At 45.4% G+C, this 21,935-nt stretch overlaps 1 protein-coding gene across 1 annotated transcript in view; it reads right to left on the reverse strand.

Moving 5' to 3' along the window:
* The window catches only part of TMEM163 (transmembrane protein 163), a 281,351-nt gene that overhangs the window by 6,586 nt on the left and 252,830 nt on the right, over nt 1-21,935 (reverse strand). The window contains exon 6 of the mRNA XM_055397815.2: nt 3,940-4,051. Within this exon, the coding sequence (XP_055253790.2) occupies nt 3,940-4,051 (112 nt within the window). The remainder of the gene's footprint in view (nt 1-3,939; nt 4,052-21,935) is intronic.

Here is a 21,935-nt window from a genome sequence, read left to right on the forward strand (position 1 = left end):
AGTGTGGTGAGTGAGGTTCCCCCAGACGGCCACTAGATGTCCTCTCGCTCCGCCAAATCACCAGGCTCAGCCAGCCCACAACAGTGAGGGGACCCACCCACCCCTACAGCTGACGGAATGTTCACCTTGTTCACCCATCCCCTCCAGGAGCATCTGACCTTCCTTGCCCACCTTTGGTTATGGCTTACTTCAGCTGCATCTCTTGTGAGCCTGGCAGAAACACTGGAACCAGCACACCCGGACCAGGGGACAATTCTGTATCTGCCCTTCCACATCCTCCAGGATTCTAGAGCCTTCCCAGATACAGCCATTCCCCATGAAGGACCCTAAGCTCACAGCCCCACCCCACAGACCTCCCAGCTTACCAAAGCGGCCCACAAGGCCCCATCAGTCCCTCACCTCCAGGGCCCTGCCCTCACCTCCTATGGGGCCCTCACCCCCAACTCCCATGCCCATAAGCTCATTCCCATGTCCCCAGTCAAAAGGCGAGGGTGGGATGATTTGAGAGAATAGCATTAAAACATGTATATTATCATATGTGAAATAGATCGCCAGTCCAGGTTCGATGCATGAGACAGGGTGCTCAGGGCTGGTGCACTGGGATGACCCAGAGGGATGGGATGGGGAGGGAGGTGGTTCAGGATGGGGAACACATGTACACCCATGGCTGATTCATATCAATGTATGGAAAAAACCACCACAATATTGCAAAGTAATTAGCCTCCAATTAAAATGAATTAATTAATTTAAAAAAACAAACAAACACCAGAGCAGCTGCAAAAAGTAAATGCTGTCATCACCTCGGAACACATAAGAACGTCTGAGGCAATCTTGATTAAAGGCTCTAACAGTCTGGCTTTAATGACTAGATAAGCATCTATATAATTAAGCACGTATTGATTTTATGCAGAAAATTCTGATTCAAAGTTGTCCATGTACTTGAAAACCACCACAGGCTCTGGGTAGAGTCAGCCCAGGCCCCTCAACTCAGAGAGGTTTCCAGCTGTCCTGTGGGCAGCTCTGGAGCCAGAACCCTGGCCCCTCGAGGGTTCAGAACTCCCCCCAGGGACCTTACCACAATCTTCCTCTGTCTGATTTGTAGTATTAACTTCCTGCACAAAATCATTTTGTCTTAAATAATACAAAGCCAGCTTCATCCTAGTCCTGACAGCCATGATCGCATGCTATCACATCACTAAATATCCAGAGCAAGAAAACCCAATTAGACACAATTTCCTGCACAGCATGGGGAAGTTTGGAATCCACCTGCACCCTGCTGCCCCCCTTTCCCTGAAGATATGCTTCCTGACTGTAAGGACAGGACCCAGGGACACCAGATCTGGTGGACTCAGCCTGGCCGAGTGCACACATGGCCCCACCCATTTCACACACAACTCCAGCTTGGGAACCAGCCTCCTCACCAGGTGACAGGTGAGACCCGCCTGGCCTCTCAGCACCAGAAGCAATTTGCTGGACTTGCTTCTTTCTTATAGAGAAAGTACTTGGCCTGCTTCCCTGCCCTGGGCCAAGCCAACATGAACGGCAGGCAGGGCTCCTGAACCCTAGCCTGCCCCCTACCTCCCCAAGTGAGGACATAATTACAGATGGTTCTGCTAATCAATGAATGAGGAAAATCAGGATCCCAGACAATGCAATTAGCAGGAGGCTGTAATTACTGCTGCATGTTTTGCTGATACTCCCACTAAGTGAGGGATTGCAGAGTGTGCCAACCCTCCCCACCGCACCCCCAGGGCAACGAGGCTCACGGGGCAGGCTGGGGGTGGGGGTGCTGCCTACACGCTTTGCAACAGCCTTGCTCTGTCTCTCCTCAACCTCCATGGCCTGTTTGTCGCTGAGCTCTGCCCATTTTATAAACATCAGACATTTCCTCAATTCCCCCACATCCCACCCCTCTGCCCTCACCCACTGAGGCCACCACTCCCTGGGCTCCCCAAAGACCTCGCCCTCCTGGAAGTTTCTCTGCTCTGTTTTCCACCTTGATGGCCAGAAGGATCATTTAAAATCATCCACCATGTCACCACCTCATCTGTTTAAATATTTAACAAAACCTCCAAAATCCCGCGCTTGACCTAGCATACCAAATGATCCACGCTTGCCCCATTGGCAGGGCCCCTCACCCTTCCTCATAACAGCACCCCCCACCCCCTACCGAGGCCACAGGCTCCCTCCCACCTCGGTACCCTCTGCCTGAGGAGTGCCTGTCTCCACTTTGCCTGTTTGTGGACAATTCTCCCTTCACCTTTCACTCCTCCTTGTAATGACCCCTTCCTGAGGGTTCAGGAGGCAGATTGGAAGACCACTTACGTGTTTGGATGGTTTTGTAGGTGAAAACTATGGAATCCGGAGTCACTTCATTAGAAAACACATACTTATCATCAGGGGCTTCTCTTAAAATGTTAAGGAAAGCCGCCAGTCATGGGAGAGGTCCCACTATTCTGAGAAGAAGGGGTCAAGCCGCAGGGTCATGGGTGAGGAGGGGACAGGGCCTCCTGCCTGGCAGCTGAGGGGCATGGTCTGACTTCTGGGGCTTCCAGTCCAGCATCTCAGCTGAAGTCAACTGAACAGAGAAAGTGCTGATGCTCTGTCAGCACAGAGGCTCTGTGACTTTAGGATGTAATGTAGGACAGACTTACGGGAATAATGCAGGGCTTCCCAGGTGGTACTAGAGGTAAAGAACCCGCCGGCCCATGCAGGAGACGTAAGACACATGGGTTCAATCGCTGGGTAGCGAAGATCCCTTGGAGAAGGAAATGGCAACCCACTCCAGTATTCTCGCCTGGACAATTCCATGGATTGAGGAGTCTGGCAGGCTACAGCCCACAGGGTCGCAGAAAGTCAGACGTGACTGACTGACTTAGCATGTATGCTGTGTTAACCAGTGCAGCCTCCCCCCAGGCCCACCTTCCCATCCTTCATGTTAAGGAAATGCAGCCGTCCACACATGTTTGCATCCACATATTTCACGTAGGAGGGAACTCTGAGTCTGAGGAGCAGGGAGTGGTTCTTTAAAAAGAAATCATGGGAATTCCCTGGTGGACCATGGTTAGGATTCAGTGCTCTCACTGCCAGGGACCTGGGTTCAATCCCTGGTCAGGGAACTAAGATGCCACAAGCCTCGTGGTATGGCTAAGGGGGAAAAAAATCTTATGATCTCTGCTCTACTTCATCCAGGTACATCCACCAGCCCACCAGCTTAGGACCCTGTGATTTCTCACCCCAGAGCACAGGGTTGCACGTGCCTACTCCTGACCCTGAGAAACTTCACACGCTCTGGGATAAAGAGAAAGGAAACAGCTGGGAGGTTGCGTCCATCACGTTTCTAGTTTACATGCCAGCACTGGTTGGCAAAAACTGAAACATGCTTTTCCTACTTTCACACACCCTTCTCCGTCTGCCCAAAGGCCACACAGGAGGCTCCTCCTGACCCACAGGACACAGATGGACACGTCGACCTGGTTCGGGTCTTGAGCAAAGTACACGTGGCTCATTTCCCCAGCGAAGCCCTTGTCACTGCTACCTGAACTCCCAGGTGAGGGGGAAATGGGTGTGGAGCACGCATCAGACTTTCACAGAATCCAGGAAGATGCTAACTTTTTATTTGGAGTGATGCACAGCAAACACAAGACTCTGGGAAGCCCTTTGTGCTCTATGATTAGGAGGCAAGCCCTGAGTTACCCTGTTAGGAGGTCCAGGTGGAGGTGCCTTAGGAAGAGTGTATTCAATTCCCAGGCACAATACACCTGCCCTGATAGGGACCCTGAGAATCATGACACAGCCTGGGGAGGGGAGAACAGTGGGGAACAGATTCCAAGCTGTTGAGCTCTTCTGCAAGACGAGCAGCTGAAAGTGACCCAGACAGCACCTTCCCTCGCTGTGAGCTCAGCCTCCCCGGAGGCCAGGCACACTGGCCTTACTCACCATCTGTTATGAGTGCTCTGCTGGTCAGAACCTTCCCCAGCATGAACTTCAGCACAGCCAGGATGCTGCACAGGATCCCACTTAAAATGGAGACGCTGAACAGGAAATCATCCTAGAAGAGAAAGTTCCAGATTTCAATGGTTCAGCTCATGCCAGAGCAGATCATTGGCAAACCACTGGCCTTTGCTCCCAGAATTAACAGTTGAGTACACTGCCACTCCGGCTTCCCTGCTGGCTCAGCAGTAAAGAGTCCGCTCGTGAATGCAGGAGATGCGGGTTTGATCCCTGGGTGGGGAAGATCCCCTGGAGGAGGGCATGGCAACTCACTCCAGTATTCTTACCTGGGAAATCCCGTGGACAGAGGAGCCTGGCGGGCTACAGTCCACGAGGTGGCAGAGTCACTTAGTGACAAGAACAACAGCTGCTGCCACCAGGTGGGAGTATATTGCTTGCTTTTATACCTCAGTTACCTGTGTCACCAGAAACTGAAAAGGACGATCAGAAATACATAATCCAGACTTATATTTCTTTAGAAACCTCAGAAACCCATTACATATTATTTTCCTGTAGGAGATTTCCCTTCCCACTATTCTGCCAAAATGGTTGGCAATCACTGATCAATAACGGAGTTGGGTCAAAGTGCTAACAATAGTAACTTCTATGCAGAGTTTTCCAAGGATAAGTCAAAAAGCAGCTGATTGCAAAGTTTGGAACAAGTAAGTAGACCACCGGCTTGAGAACTGGGCCAACTGAACTTGCCACAGGGTCAATTATTGCTGATCAATATGGCTACTTCTAGCCATATTCTTTCCTTAACTTCACAGAAGCTTTCAAGGTGGGACAAGGTATCTAAAAATGTAGTTTGCTGTTGATGTTATCTTAGCACTTGCTCTAAGTCGTTAGCTCACCGTGGAAGCAAATGAGTGAGCCACATGCCAAAGCGAGTAGCACTTTATCTACTGCCTGACACAGGGCCCGTGGAAACTCTCAGCTGAGGGCTCCCAGGCATCACTCCCATGAGATACAGGCTCCCGATCCCCCAGTATGAAAATGCCACTGCCAGCAGAAATCTGATAAAGCATCATATGTACTCGAATAATGGGTTTCCTAAGTGGCGCAGTGGTAAAGAATCTGCCTGCCAGTGCAGGAGAAGCAAGAGACGCGAGTTCAATCCCTGGGACAGGAAGATCTCTGAAGAAGGAAATAGCAATGCACTCCAGTATTCTTGCCTGAAAATCCCATGGACAGAGGAGCCTGGCGAGCTATAGTTCATGGGATCACAAAGAGTTAACACGACTGAGCAAACACACACACATACTCAAAGAACAGAATTCCTTAAGCATTTTATTATTCAAATAACCAACTAATAGAAAGCTAGGAAGACAGCCTGCTTCCCCAGGTTCAAACCTGAGTAAAGTGATTTGAAAAATCACCTCGCTGGAAACAGGGCATCTGCAAATCACCTCCTCCACAACACTGATCAGTGGTGGTTGGCTTTCATGTATGTCCACAAATCCTTCACTGCATCCCCCCAAAAGGCGCAGCCTAATCCCCTGGTCCTTTGCATGTCAGCTCAACTCAGGACTCGAATCTAACAGAATACAGAAAAGAGGAAAAACAAGTTTGACCAGAAAGTTCGTTTGGGTTTTTCCATAACATTTTAAAGAGAAACCCAAACGAACTTCTTGGCCAACCCAACCATAAATTTACAGGGTAGAAACCAGGCGAGTGAGCAAGGTGAGCATGTCCACACACGACGCTACTGCTACCATGGGCCTCCAGATAGGATGGGACATGAGGATACCTCCTGGTGTCCTACCCCAAATCCATAACCTCAGTGGAATTGTGAAAAAACATTAACAGTGTTGAGGACGGTCTATAAAACACTTGAGTACTACTTTTCATACATGTCAAGATCATGAAAGACAAGGAACCACTGAGAAACTGTCACAGGTTGGAGGCTAAGGAGATGTGAGGATAAAATGCCACAGAAATAGCAATAGCAGGAAATCTGGGGAAATCAGTGCAGAGGCTGGAGCTCTGCTAAGAGTGTTGTCATCTCATTGTTGTTCTTCCAGGTAGCTCAGGGGTAAAGAACACACCCGCCAATGGAGGAGATGTGAGTCAGATCCCTGGTTTGGGAAGATCCCCTGGAGAAGTAAATGGCAACCCCACTCCAGTATTCTTGCCTGGGAAATCCATGGACAGAGGAACCTGGCGGGCTACCGTCCATGGGGTCACAGAGAGTTGGACACGCCTTAGTGACTGAACATCATCATCATCATCTCGCAGTGTGAGTTAAGGCATCTTGGTTATCTGCATGAGATGTTAACATTAAGGGAGGCTGGAGGAAGGGCATACGGGACCTCTCTGTAATATCTTTGTAAGTGAAGTGAAAGTCGCTCAGTTGTATCTGACTCTTTGCGACCCCATGGACTATACAGTCCATGGAATTCTCCAGGCCAGAATACTGGAGTGGGTAGCCTATCACTTCTCCAGCAGATCTTCCCAACCCGAGAATTGAACCAGGGTCTCCTGCATTGCAGGTGGATTCTTTACCATCTGAGCTATCAGAGAAACCCTGTCTTTGTAACTAATGCGTAAATCTAAAACTATCTCAAATTTTGCAGTTTTTTTAGAATAGTCATCGTATTAAAGTTTCAGTTCCTCAAACGATCAGTAAGGACTATGCCAGGCCTGGCCTCTTGGCAGATCCCAAGTCCCTCCTGTGCATGAGGTTACATACCAGGGGGCTAGGGATGGGGAAGGACTCCCCCTTCCCCAATCAAAGCTTTCTTCATGTGGGAACTCAGTCTAGTTATGCGAGATGGTAGCAATAGTCAGAGCCAGACACGGAACAGTGGACTGGTTCAAAATTGGGAAAGGAGTATGTTAAGGTTGTATAATGTCTCCCTGTTTAGCTTCTATGCAGAGTACATCATGGGAAATGCCTGGCTGGATGAAGCTCAAGCTGGAATCCAGACTTCTGGGAGAAATATCAATAACCACTCTAATGGCAGGAAGTGATGAGGAACTAAAGAGCCTCCTGATGAAGGTGAAAGAAGAGAGTGAAAAAGTTGACTTAAAATTCAACTTTCAATAAACGAAGATCATGGCATCCGGTCCCATCACTTCTTAGCAAATAGGTGGGGAAACAATGACAAACTTTATTTTCTTTGGCTCCAAAATCACTGCGGACCCAGAGTGCAGCCATGAAATTAAAAGACACTTGCTCCTTGGAAGAAAAGCTATGACAAGCCTAGACAGTGTATTAAAAAGCAGAGACATCACTTTGCCAACAAAGGTCTATAGAGTCAAAGCTATGGTTTTTCCAATAGTCATGTACAGATGTGAGAGTTAGACCATAAAGAAGGCTGAGCACCAAAGAATTGATGCTTTGGAACTGTGGTGCTGGAGAGGACTCTTAGAGTCCTTTGGACAGCAAGGAAATCAAACCAGTCAATCCTAAAGGAAATTGATCCTGAATATTCATTGGAAGGACTGATGCTGAAGCTCCAATACTTTGGCCACCTGATGAGAAGAACTGACTCATTGAAAAAGACGCTGATGCTGGGAAAGACTGAGGGCAAGAGGAGAAGGGGGCGACAGAGGATGAGATGGTTGGGTGGCATCACTGACTCAATGGACATGAGTTTGAGCAAACTCTGGGAGATGGTGAAGGACAGGGAAGCTTGGCGTGCTGAGGTCCATGGGGTCACAAAGAGTGGGACACAACTGAGCAACTGAACAAAAACAATACATAAGAAAAAATGCAAATATGATGAGGAATCACATACAAACACAGACCCACACGAAGACAGGATTCAAAAAGCCTAAACTGGGAGATAGAGACAGTCAATTAAGTACGGTGAGACCCCAGATTGAGGAGCTGAATTCTCACTATGCTTACCCCTTACTGCCTGAAACCTTTCTAGCTCCACCCAATCTGCCCACAAAACCCTCATCCCTCCCTTTTCAGAAACTGAGAAAGACTGTGTTCACCCCATCTAAGCCCCAGGGAGCTGGGATTTGGGGTACCCCTTCCACTCCCAGATGCATCTCGAGAAGAGCCAGTGGGCTTTGCTGGCCCTCCCCTGGCTCTGTTAACCTGGGGAGCTCACTGCTGAATGTGGGCTTGGCTGACAAAGGGCAGTGAGGTACCAGCAGATCTTTGCTCAAACTAGACTCCACTTCTCACTGGGGAAACAAACTGAGGCTCTCAGATCTCAATTTTCTCTTCCACACAGAGCAGTATGATATCCACAGCCCCTGACAGGCAGCTGGTATGCAGTTAAATGTAGTAATTGTTGTTAAAGGCACAAGATGCATTGTCCACAAGCTAACTTATCTCACCAAACAGCCACACTAGGTGCTAATGGTGAGCCCCAGACACAGCATGGTAAGTACTCCTATACAGGAAACACAGGGAACTCATTACCTAGAGAAAACTACACACAGTGCAATGTAAAGAAGCATAAAAGAAACAGCAATTGGTATCTGTGGTGACTTAACAAGGGTGAAGGAGCGCTCAGGACCCACACTTTACCTTGGAGAAGCTTTCCATGGACTGGAATACTGGAGGAACAGGGCAGGGGGTTCCTGAGGTAATAAAGTAGAGGCATTGCATGATAATTAAAGGCACCCAAGCAGAAGGCTCACTTAATAACTGTGTGACTCTGGGCAAGTCACTGAACCTCCCTCCCTCTAAGCACCTGTAAAACGCAAAAGGAAAAAAACAAAAACGACCTACCACCCCTGGCGGCTGTATAGTGTGTCCACAAGGATCAGCTGGAGCTATGTTTCCCAGAATCCCCTTGCTAGGTGTTTCCAAGCCACACTCGGCCAGCAGAGACATCTGAGGGAGATCTGGAAAGTGGAGGTGATGCAGCGGTCCCTTGTCCCTGAAGACAGCTGCAGGGCACAGTGGATCTTGCTGATCCACTGGCTCCCCTTAGTGGAGGGGGAAGGGCCACACCAGGCCCTCAGCTCTGCCAGCTACCCTGGCTTCCCTCCTCCAGCCTCTCTGAGTCTGGGCCAGGCACTCAGTGTGTGGTTTCATGCCAAAATCTTCTTCTGCAGATCAGATCACCCATGTCCCTGAGGCTGAGACCCTGAGATTCAGATGTAGCTCCTTCAGGGTCTCTGGCAGTCCTGCTCTGCTTCCTTCTTGTTGGGGAGGCCCAGACCCTGAAGCTGGAGCCCCCTGCCGTTCTGTCCACCCCATCCTGTAACAAATCCCCATCCTGACCAGTTAAGAGTGGTTCTGCTTCCCCGCTGAAGCCTCGTATATTACTTCATAAGGATATTCCGAAGTGCTCCAACAGGGCCTGGTGCAGAATAACTGATATATTTAAAAGTGCAGAAGTCAATGTGCCAAATTCAGGGTTTTCCTGTCTATGGATATTCCTCCCAACCAGTCTGCTCCAAGGATCAGCTCTGAAAGAACATCTGCCTTCCTCAAGTTTGGAAAAAACAGAGACTGGGGCCAACTCAAAGCTTCATTGAGAGCTACAAAGCTTTGCCCACCACTGCTGCACTGATCTGCTTCAGACAAAATAGACCCTGTGGCTGGTCTCACAGAGGACTGGACTGGCACAGACCTGCCAACGCCCTCACCCCAAAGCAGCTTTCAACTTCCTAGAAGCTTGCTGGCATTCTCCAAACTAGAGCCCACCTGGGTCTTCTCTCTTCCCCCAGCCTCCAGATCTGTGGTTAGCATGAGCATAATGTCACAGAGAAGTAGTCATCAGCCTGCTCAAGACATCAGTGCCTCCTACAGAGCTCTGTGTCCTCCCCAAACGCATCATGTGGAAGCCCTAATCTTCACTGTGATAGAATTTGGAGATGGAGATGAGGGAGGTGATTAGAAGTAGACCAGATCGTGAGGATGGGGCCCTCATGGTGGTATCAGTGTCCTTATAACAGGAAGAAAAGATCTCTCTCTCTCTCGTTCTCTCCACCTACACACACTGAAGAAAGGCCAGGTGAGGTAACAGTGAAAAGGCAACTACTTGGGATCCAAGGAGCAATCCCTCACCAGACACTGACCCTGCTGGCAATTGATCTCAGAGTTCCAGTCTCCAGAAGCATGAGAAATAAATTCCATAAGAAATAAAAGCCACCAAGTCCATATCATTTTGTTATGTCATCCTGAGTTAAGATGGTTCTGAGTGTAACCTTCCTGAGAGTCGGGAAGCCCGAGGAGACGTGGCATGTTACGTAAGGTAAATGCTACATAAGGAAGAGAAATTGCAAACCCGAGTAGGTATGCACCACCGATGGCTCCTGTCCAAGTGCAGCCGCACCTGTCATGTCCCACTTAATCCTCACTGCCCAGTCAAGCAGGCATCTGCAAGCTGGAGAGACAGATGCACAGCAGTGAAATGACCTGCCCAAGGTCACTCAGCTGGAAGCAGGACCTGGATTTGTTCCCAGCTGTAAACCTTACCAGGATGCCTCAACCATGGCCACCTAAGCATCTCTCACATTACTGACCGTGGACCCTGTACAAACAGGGGGACAGGCATTTCCTCGTTAGATATTCTGTTCCCACCGTCGAGTGCTGGGTCACTGTGGTTTCTCACAGTTGGGTCATTACTAAGTGGATAGAAATAAGTGAAAAAAGGTTCCAGACAACTAGCCTCTCACTCAGAAGCCGAGCATAAATGCATATTAAAGGTAAAAGCGATATAAGTCATGTTCATTTTGGCAAGTTTCTTTACGACCTTGTAGTGGTGAAGGGCTTTATAACCATCTCAAAGGCATAAAAATTGATATATTTAACTACATGGAAAATTAAAACATATGCAGAAGATAAATTTTACATACTTGGAATCCAAAAGAAGACCAAGAAACTAATAGAAAATGGGCAAAAGACACATGCACAAAAATTAAGCAAATATTAAACATATGAAAGATGCTTAACACACTCATGAAAGAAACAAAAATAAGAATTACACCAAGAGACCATTTCCCCTCTAACCAAAAGGATTAAAAACTTCTACTCCTTGAAAGACACTATTAAAATAATGAAAGAAAGCCACAGATTGGGGGAAAATTTGCAAACACATTTGTTAAAGGATTTGAGCTTGCACAACTCAATAAGAAGACAACAGATGACTCAATTTTTTTTTTAATGAGTAAAAGCTTTGAACAAACACTTCACCAAAAAGAAACATGACTAGCAAATAAGCAGATGAAAAGACAGCCAACGTCATTAGTCAACAGGGAAATGTAAATCAGGACCACTATGCGATATTGCTACATACTTATTAGAATTAGTAAAACTAGAGAAAGAATATCAATTGTGGTACAATTTGGAACAACAGGAACTCTCCTTGACTGTGAGTAGGAATATAAAATGATACAGTCACTTTGCCAAAGAGATTGGCCAGTCCTTATAAAGTTAAATATAGACTTACCATATATTAATATTAGTTCTCAGTCATGTCTCTTTGCAACACAATGGACTATAGCTCGCCAGGTTCCTCTGTCCATGGAATTCACTAGGTAAGAATACTAGAGTGGGTTGCCATTTCCTTCCTCAGGGGATTGTCCAGACCAGGGATTGAACCCAGGTCTCCCACACTGCAGGCAGTTTCTTTACTGTCTGAGCCACCAGGGAAGCCCATAGGACCCAACAATTCTGCTCATTGGTATTTATCCAAGAGAAATAAAAAGCCTAAGTCCACACAAAAATCTACACACCACTGTTCTTAGCTACCATGTTCATAGCATCCAAAAACTGGGAACAGCGTAAATGTTCAACAAGTGACGGATAAATGAACTATGGATAAACCAACTGTGGATACACGGATATCTATTTGATGGATAAATTGCCAGGCAATTGAATACTGCTCAGCAATGAAAAAGGACTAGTGGTGCATTCAGTAAGAACACAGCTGCACTTGACAAGCAAATGTTGCATGAAAGAAAGCAGACATGAGACAGTCAACAGTTCATGATTCACTTCTACTACATTCTAGAAAAGGAAAACCAGGCTGACCACGGTTAGATCAGTAGCTGGGAAGAGGAATTAATTGATGACCGCAAAAGTACATGATGGCACTTATTGGAGTGACAAAAATATTCTCTACCTTCATTATGGTGGTAGTTCTGTAATTATAAACATCTATCAAAACCCATCAAAATATATGAGTGGAATTTTACTGTATGCCCATTACATCTCAATATATGTTTTGGCATTGTGCTTTGTACCATTTATTAAATAAAAATTAAAAAAATAAAGTTGCTTTAAATATTTATGAAAAAAAATCAATAAAACTAAGTTTTTAAAAAAAGCAAAGGCAATTTATCTCAGGGATCCTGAGGTGATGATTACTAGTATTTATACAATTCAGCATATGCACATTATTATAAAGGACATAATGTTCGTTGTCAGGACAAAGATCTAATCTAATCTAATAAAGATTAGATCAGAGGTGTGAGAGGTCAGTGGTGGAATATGTACCCAGATGGACTGCCTTTGAGTCTCATGAATTTCCTCCCCTGATGTGTTTCCACCATCTGGGTGAGTAAACTTCCTTTTATAGACTCATCTCCAGTGTTTCCTCCTCTATTAAGCATTTCTTGACAATGTTTTCACTCCATGAGCCCCTGGAACCATGTTCTCCCAGGTTCTGTGACCCCCTCCTTCCTTCACTGTCCCCCTCTCCTGTGAGCTCACTGAGTGGAGAAGTCCTTTCTCATCCACCCCAGGAGCTATACCCATTGCAATTAAAAAAAAAAAATCTGTGCTGTGAACTACTATGCTGCAGAGAGAGACACTAAAATCATAATCAACAAAGTCTTTTACAAGCAGTTTTACTGAAGCTGCAGAAGCGTTTATCCACATAGCTGTCATCTTGACACTCCATGGAAGTAAGGAGCATAAGCTTAAAAATCTAAGTGGTAAATGCTTGCCTGTGTTGGTGGGGGTGGGGAGAGGAGAGGGTTAAGCTGGCTGATTTCCTCATGATCAAATGGGATGCTGGAATGTACATCGGAGTGGGAAGAAACACCACCCCAGTTCCTAAGCACCAACTGTGACCCTGGACTGTTGGACAGACGACATCGGCGAGGGCAAGCCTGAAATTCTGCAACGTCAGAAGAGTCCTGGTTTGACAGACACTCATGGCCTCACTCACACTTGAAGATGAAAGACACAAGCTGGGTCTGAACATCCCCCTCTGCTGCCTGCAGCCAGGGATGTGGGACACAAGGACTTGACTGTGGCTGCCACCCCAGGCCCACCCCACCACCCATGGCCTACCCCAGACCTGCAGAGTGCCTCCTGCCCATCTGAGCAATCACCCATGACTCCCAACCCAAACTTCAGACCAGCCTAAGAGAAGACACCCCCTCAGCCTGTTCTCCACGAGGCCTCTACCTTCCAGAGAGCATGTGATAAAGGAAATGGTCAGTCTACCTGAGGGGCACATCTTTTATAAGAGATAGTAATGCCTTTACTCTGTAATGTTCTAACTTTGTTGATCCCCAAATGTAAGAAGAAACACCTTTACTCAGTGGGATGAATCATTTAGAGGAATTCCAGAAACCTGATAGACCCCTGCAGTATGAAAAACTCTTCACCCCAAACTCTGATTTATGCCAAGACTAATCCTGTCTCAGCCAAGAGATCAGGCCATAGAGATCACGCTCCTTCCCCAGCACCCCCTCTCCAGCTCCCCCTACACCGGCCAGCATCGCCACCACCAGCCCCCCAACTCTGGCCTACCACCAGATAAGGGAGGGCATGCTGTCTGTATAAACATGAAGCGGTCTGAAAAATACAGAGCACTGGAATTGGAAAAGCACGGGTCATATAACCCATGCTTCAGGAGGGGAAACTGAGGCTTGGGAAGAGCAGGTGGCTCCCCAAAGACAGCAGAGGCTCTCACCCACTCTTTGGCTCCTTCTCAGTAGCCTGGCATCACCAATTCCTTCTAGTTCTTTAAGTCCAGGCTAGAATACAGTAACAGGGCTAATTCTAGAATTCAAAAGCAATCAGGGCAGAGCTGATAAAAGCTGATCTGGGGAGGATCTTTGTGCTGATGTGTGACTTGTACACTAGCTCAGGAGACCGTGGTCAGCCGGATCTGGGTCTCGGTCAGCTTTTTCTGGGAGGACACAGGGTCCTTGCACTGCCTGCTACATATAGCCTGCTGATCTGGTAGATAAGAATACTGACAACTTGGTGGATGTTGATAGCATGATGATCTTTTCCAGCTTGTCTCCGTGAAATCAAACCCAGTTAAACCCGCTGGATGAAGCTGGCCCCTCTGCCCTCACGTTATCACTTGCTCCTCCTCTCACCCAGCTCCAGCCACTTCAGCCTCCCCTCCACTCCTCAAACACAGAGTGTGCTCCTGCCTCAGGACCTTTGCACATGCTGTTTCTACTCACTCCCCTGCCTCTGTCATATCAGAGCTCATGTATCACCTTCTTGGTGAGACTGTTGCTCAGTCACTAAGTCATGTCCGACTCTCTTGCGACCCAATGGACTCCAGCACACCAGGCTTCCCTCTCCTTCACCATCTCCCTGAGTTTGCTCAAACTCACGTACATTGAGTCAGTGATGCTACCCAACCATCTCATCCTCTGTCGCCCCCTTCTCCTCTTGCCCTCAGTCTTTCCCAGCATCAGGGTTTTTTCTAATGAGTTGGCTCTTCACATCAGGTGGCCAAAATATTGGAGCTTCAGCTTCAGCATCAGTCCTTCTAATGAATATTCAGGGTTGATTTCCTTTAGGATTGACTGCTTTGATTTCCTTGCTGTCCAATGGACTTTTAAGAGTCTTCTCCAGCACCACATTTCCAAAGTATCAGTTCTTCAGCACTCAGCCTGCTTTATGGTTCAACTCACACATCTGTACATGACTTGTGGAAAAACCACAGGTGTGACTAGACAGCCCTTTGCTGGAATAGTGATGTCTCTGCTTCTTAATACACTGTGCAGATTTGTTACAGCCTTTCTTCCAAGAAGCAAGCCTCTTTTAATTTCATGGCTAGTCACCACCTGCAGTGATTTTGGAGCCCAAGAAAATAAAATCAGTCACTGTTTCCACTTTTTCCCCTCTATTTGCCATGAAGTGATGGGACTAAAAGGCATGATCTTCGTTTTTTGAATGCTGAGTTTTAAGTCAGCTTTTTCACTCTCCTCTTTCACGTTCATCAAGAAGCTCTTTAGTTTCTCTTTGCTTTCTGATGGTCCCTGACTAATAATCTTTCCCTATATTCTAACTTGTTTTTTCTGATAGCACTTTTCACATTTAAACATATATTGACTATTTAAATTTAAAGTTAATATAACTGAGACTTCCCTAGTTGTCCAGTGGTTAAGAATCCACTTGCCAATGCAGGGGACATGGATTGGATCCCTGGTCCTGGAAGATCCCGCATGCCTCGGGACAACGAAGCCTGAGCATCACAACTAGAGATTCCATGAGCCACAGTGAAAGATCCCCCATCAGGCAACAAAGATCCCGCATGCCACAACTAAGGCTGAACAAAGCCAAATAAATAAATACTTTTTTAAAAAGTCACTGAGTCAGTTACAGCATACAGCATACTGTAACTGACACACTGTTACAGCAGCCGGAATGGCTAAGGCCCCCACCCTCATCACTCCCACCAATACCCTAGATATCAACAGGGAAGTGGGGGTGTGAATTAACACCTGACACTCCAACTCATCTTCTGACAGATTCACATCATCACATGAAACGGACCATCCTTGTTTCCGGCTGGCCAGCCGCCAGCAGCAGTCTCTAACACCGTAACACTACAGTCTCATCTCAAAGCATTTTGACTCCTGGTATTGCTCACAGAAGAACATCCGGCGGCACTGACATTTTTTTCTGCAGCGCCACTTGTCACCTCCTATACTCAGTTTATGCCTTATCATAGGTGACACCATTAGCTGCAATGCCGGGTCACAGGGAGCTGTGGCCACTGACACCACGCAGAGGTCACATCTGGAAATGCAAACTGCCTAGTCCCCCAGAGACCAACACTCTCCCTTTTCATAAGCTGTGTGACAGCTGGGGGGTGGGGGAGAGTGTGGAGGCTCACTTGCTATGTCTGCAAAAAAAAAAAAAAAAAAGCGTCCTTTGCTTTCCTAATGAGGACAAATTTCAAACCCTTCTGACACTACATGTGTTCTAGAATTACCCAGGGAAATGCGAGTGCTGGCTGAATAAGAAATGTGTATCGATTTATGGCCCCAGGTGAAATTAAAAGTCACTCTCATCCCTAGATCTTTTCATCACCCCCTTCCCCGCCCCACCCCGGCCGATGAGAAAGGATGGCAGATGTGGAGGAAATGACACCAAGCACGAGCCTGCAGTTTCCCCTGGTTATTAAATTATATTGACAAATTGCCGCGGAGTCACATTAAATGACTTCACAATTTTTAAATTAGCATCAAGCCATTCTGATGTTGGGAGGGTAGAGAGTTGGTGTTTAGATAACCAGGTTAGCAATCAGGAGATTCTGCCGAGAGTGGATGTCAGGGTCGCTGGCAAACTTACAGGACAGACTGGGAGCTGGAGTCCTGGCAGTTCCTGGCTGCACTGGCCAACCTGACTGTGGAGTCCCTGCAAAGGCTTGGGAAGGAAGCAGATGTCTGGCTCCGTGGGCATCATGAAACTGGGTTTGGCGGGGTCACAGGATGCAGGAGAGGACGGACAGGCAGAGTTGACTCAGGCACCACGTCTGCCTCAGTGACAAGAGGGCACTCTGAAGTGCTTGGCTTCCACTCCCAGATGCAGCCTGGCTTCTGTTAAGCGAAGCATCTGTCTGATTGCCATTTTCTTTTTTTCTTGTCTTTCTTTTTTTTGGGAGGCCACAACTTGTAGCTTGTGGGATCTTAGTTTCCTGACTAGGGATTGAACCCGGGTCCACAGCAGTGAAAGCCCAAGTCTTAATAACCCCTGGACCGCCAGGGAATTCCCTGATTGTTCTTTTCTGATACAAGATAGGAGCACAAGGCTCACTGGGAATCAAGCACTCTAATCCCTGAACAAAGCCAGAGAATCTGAGATGAGCCATCCTGCTGGGCTCACAATCTTCCTGCCCATCATCACCAGGTATTTTAATACCTGTGGGGTTCCCTAAAGCCAGGACCAAGTTAACATCCCCTCAGCTAAACCCTCATGACAGAGGCACTGCCACCCTTGAAAAGCTCTGTTCTGCAAAAGAAGCAGAACCTGCTGGCTGACTGCTTTTTCTCCCTTTGTTAGTATGAATACCATGCCAATAATGTCACATCAACACTCCAGGATCAGACTAGAGAGTTCCTTAAATAACCGTCATATAAAAAAGGAAAAGTGAAGCGGCTCAGTTATGTCTCTTTGTGACCCCATGGCTCGTAGTCTACCAGGCTCCTCCGTCCATGGGACTTTCCAAGCAAGGACACTAGAGTGGGTTGCCATTTCCTTCTCCAGGGGATCTTCCTGACCCAGGGATTGAATTCGGGTCTCCCACATTGCAAGCAGATGCTTTACCCTCTGAGTCATATAAGCACATATTATTATCAATGCCCATTAGAGACAATGCTCTTTTCCTAAGGCTTAATAAATTACTTTATGTTAAATCATTAGAAGATACCTGCTCAGTTGAAACTATGACCTCCAAACTGAAAGGTTAAATTCATGCCCCTATGATCGGTTCACACAACTAGTCAATGACATTGATAGTATTCAAACCCCTATCTATCCGATCAAAAACCTATCGCCCTTCACCTGAAGAAATGGCCCTGAATCTCAAGTTTGGCTAAATAAAAGCAGAGGAACAAACAATTCACAATGCTAATAGGACTGCTTCATATATTTGAAAATGCCTAAAAAATCAGAAGGGATTCCAGTTAAAGACGATGGATTGAAAACACATAGTCAGCTTTTGTGGCCACTAAATGGTAGCACAGGAGTTTTTTCTTTTCCTTTTTTTTTTTTTAAGGCATGAACCCACAAGGACAAAGAAAACAGGAGAAGGGATAACAGAAGAATGGTAGCTGCCTTAAAGGTACAGGGAACGGTGGACTTTAGCACGGAGGGGGCGTTCGAGAAACAAGATGTCAAAACTCCCAAAGGCTCAAAAATCAAAGCTACTCACTAGGCACTCCTGGAAAAGGCATGAAAGGCCTGAGACTAAGAGCAGGAGATTCACTGACTATGTCCTTCAGAGGCCCACACCCCTCCCCCACTTCCCAGAGGGTGATGACATTGCTCCCCAGCAGGAGAGAAAGCATATTCATTGCAGAAAGCAAAATAAAGGGTCTCTGCACTGGGCTCACCAGGCTCAGCTGAAGGAGGGATTACTGCATAGAAAAGACAAGAGTTGAAGGAGTGTACCTACTGCCTTGGGAAGTTGACTAGCCCACGAGAACAGAGAAAGTGACTTTAAGAACATAAGATAAAATATATAATAGACCATAAAGGAAATCATTTAACAGACATTTAATAAAATATTTTTAAAAACCTGTGCTTTGATAGATTTCCCAGGTGGCGCTAGTGGTAAAGAATCTGCTTGCCAATGCAGGTAGATGTAAGAAGAGACTTAGGTTTGATCCCTGGGTTGGGAAGATTCCCCTGGAGGAGGGTGTGGCAACCCACTCAAGTATTCTTCCCTGGAGAATCCCATGGACAGAGGAGCCTGGTGGGCTACAGTCCATAGCGTCACAAAGAGTCAGACACAACTAAAGCAACTTAACATGTACCCACAGCCAGTCGACCATGGCACTGGGTAACATACTCTCATCATATCCCCAAGAGTGGATCAGCCACTAAAGAACCTGAGTTGTTCCTCACACTTAAACATACTGGGGCTACATCAGAAGTGCTTACTAGGCACCGTTTACACAGCAGAGGGGTAGCCCAAAATCTGAAAGTTTAACACCTAATAGAGACAATGTGGAAAAGTGCCATGCAGAACACCCTTCCAAGCAAATGGACTTTGCTAGCTCCTTACATGAACGAATGTTTGTCTCTCCCATAGTTTGGAAAGAGAAAAACAATAAGCCAACAGCAAAACCTAAAAAGGAAAAGAAACAAACATGAAACTCACTTAATCACCCCCAAAAGTGAGCATGAACAAAATAAAGATGAGAGCTTAATGAACTAGAAAGCAAATCAACTTTATCTACATAATCAAAAGCAGATTTTATTTTAAAGGTAAAACTTTTGGCAAACTAGCTCCAGAGACAAAAAGAGCATCAAAAAACACAAGCAATAAAAGGGTATAGAAGTACTGATGAATTAGAGATCTTTAAATTATATGAGAATAATACAAACAACTTTAATGCAGTACATTTGAAGGCCTAGATAAAATGGGCAATTTTTTTAAGAAAACAAATTTTGAAAAATGTTCCAAAAATAAAAACTATAAAATATTTGAGATGGCAAGAAAAAAAGCCTCAATAATAACAATAATGATGATGATGTAATAATGATGATGATGAAGCCACAAACACCTCTCATTAAGACTAACTGCCGAACACTTTTTAAGACACTTTTTATGTCTATTAACTGATTAAGTCTTACAATGATATGAAAGAGATGCTAATGTTCATTTTACAGATGAGAAAACTGGATCCAGAGGTAAAATAAGTGGTCCCAGGGCCACAGCTAATTTACGTGGGCAGCCTGGCCCCAGAGTTCACCATCTTAACAGACGACATCCTTCACTGTCTCTCCAAAGGGCAGCAGCCCCAGTTTTGCAGATCAGCTCGACTAAAACCTAAAGGAACAAGTAATTCCGACATTATAATCAGTACTCCAGAGCACAGAAAATGAAGAAAAGTTTAGTCAATTCATTATATGTGACACACAAGGACAGGAGCTTTACACCAATGTCACTTATGAGCACAGATGCAAAATTCCTAAATGAAATAGTAAGTGGAAACCAACAACAGACTAAAATGATAATAATATCTGACCAAGCAGGATTCACTTGAAAGTGCAAGGATGCCTCTGTATTAGAATACTGATTAATTAAAATATGAACATGCTAAAGAAAAAAACATCTCAGAGTACAGAGAAAAGATACTCAAAATTCCACATTTCTTTGCAATTTATAAAGCAAACAAACAAATCTTTTGCAAATAAGAAATTTAGCCATTGCTCCGAAATCAGCAGCAAACCATTCAATATTGTACTAAAGACCTTGGCAATAAACAATATAAGACAAAAAGAGAAATATTAGAATTGGAAAGAAAAAATAAACTATCATGTGATATAGCCAAAATAATCAACTAAAAAGTGAAACTAATTTTTAAAACCAGCAAGGTTACAGGCTAATGAAATCAGTATTCAAATATCATTACCTCTTTTATGCAGTAATAATTTAGAAAATGAAATAAATATAAAGCAGCAAAACTTACAAACTATAAAGGCATAGCCCTAGCAAAAATGTCTAAGGTCCTCATGGAAATGGATGAAATGGAGGAGAGAGGTAAATAGCTAAAAAAAAGAAAATTTCTCTCAAAATTAATGAACTGAATGCAACTCACAATACTCCAAAAGGATTTTTCATCCCACTTGTCAAAATGATTTCAAAATTCATATCGAGTATTACAAATGCAACATTAGTCAAAACCTCTTCAAAAACCCTAGAAGAGAGGGTGACCGAATGTTAAGACTTACGGTAATTACAGAAATTCTAAAAGTATGGAACTAGAACAGAATGAACTGACAGATCCATTGACTCTCAAGTATGAAATTCAAAGCCAGTCACACACCCATGGGAATGTGTCATATGATGGATATGGTGTTTGAAATGGTATTGGGAAAGCAGTATAATCATCTCAGGTGGGGACGGGGTGAATAAACAAAACTGAATATCTAGAAGCAAGGTCCGATGCTGTAAAGAGCAATATTGCATAGGAACCTGGAATGTTAGGTCCCTGAATCAAGGCAAATTGGAAGTGGTCAAACAGGAGATGGCATGAGTGAACACAGACATTCTAGCAATCAGTGAACTAAAATGGACTGGGATGGGTGAATTTAACTCAGAAGACCATTATATCTACTACTGTGGGCAGGAATCCCTTAGACGAAATGGAGTAGCCATCATGGTCAACAAAAAGTCCGAAATGCAGTACTTGGCTGCAATCTTAAAAATGACAGAGTGATTTCTGTTCGTTTCCAAGGCAAACCATTCAATATTACAGTAATCCAAGCCTATGCCCCAACCAGTAATGCTGAAGAAGCTGAAGTTGAACGGTTCTATGAAGACCTACAAGACCTTTTAGAACTAACACACAAAAAAAGATGTCCTTTTCATTACAGGGGACTGGAATGCAAAAGCAGGAAGTCAAGAAAAACCTGGAGTAACAGGCAAATTTGGCCTTGGAGCACGGAATGAAGCAGGGCAAAGGCTAATAGAGTTTTGCCAACAGAATGCACTGGTCATAGCAAACACCCTCTTCCAACAACACAAGAGAAGACTCTACACATGGACATCACCAGATGGTCAACACCGAAATCAGATTGATTATGTTCTTTGCAGCCAAAGATGGAGATGCTCTGTACAGTTAGCAAAAACAAGACCAGTAGTTGACTGTGGCTCAGATCATGAACTCCTTATTGCCAAATTCAGAATTAAATTGAAGAAAGTAGGGAAAACCACTAGACCATTCAGATATGACCTAAATCAAATCCCTTATGATTATACAGTGGAAGTGAGAAAGAGATTTAAGGGACTAGATCTGATAGATAGATTGCCTGATGAACTATGGATGGAGGTTCGTGACATTGTACAGGAAACAGGGATCAAGACCATCCCCATGGAAAAGAAATGCAAAAAAGCAAATGACTGAGGAGGCTTTACAAATAGCCATGAAAAGAAGAGAAGCAAAAAGCAAAGGAGAAAGGAAAGATATAAGCATCTAAATGAGGAGTTCCAAAGAATAGCAAGGAGAGATAAGAAAGCCTTCCTCAGCAATCAATGCAAAGAAATAGAGAAAAACAACAGAATAGGAAAAACAAGAAATCTCTTCAA

The sequence above is a fragment of the Moschus berezovskii genome, chromosome 2, assembly GCF_049115385.1.
Source record: "Moschus berezovskii isolate FMDL1 chromosome 2, NW_MosBer_1.0, whole genome shotgun sequence".
Classification (NCBI taxonomy): Eukaryota; Metazoa; Chordata; class Mammalia; order Artiodactyla; family Moschidae; genus Moschus; species Moschus berezovskii.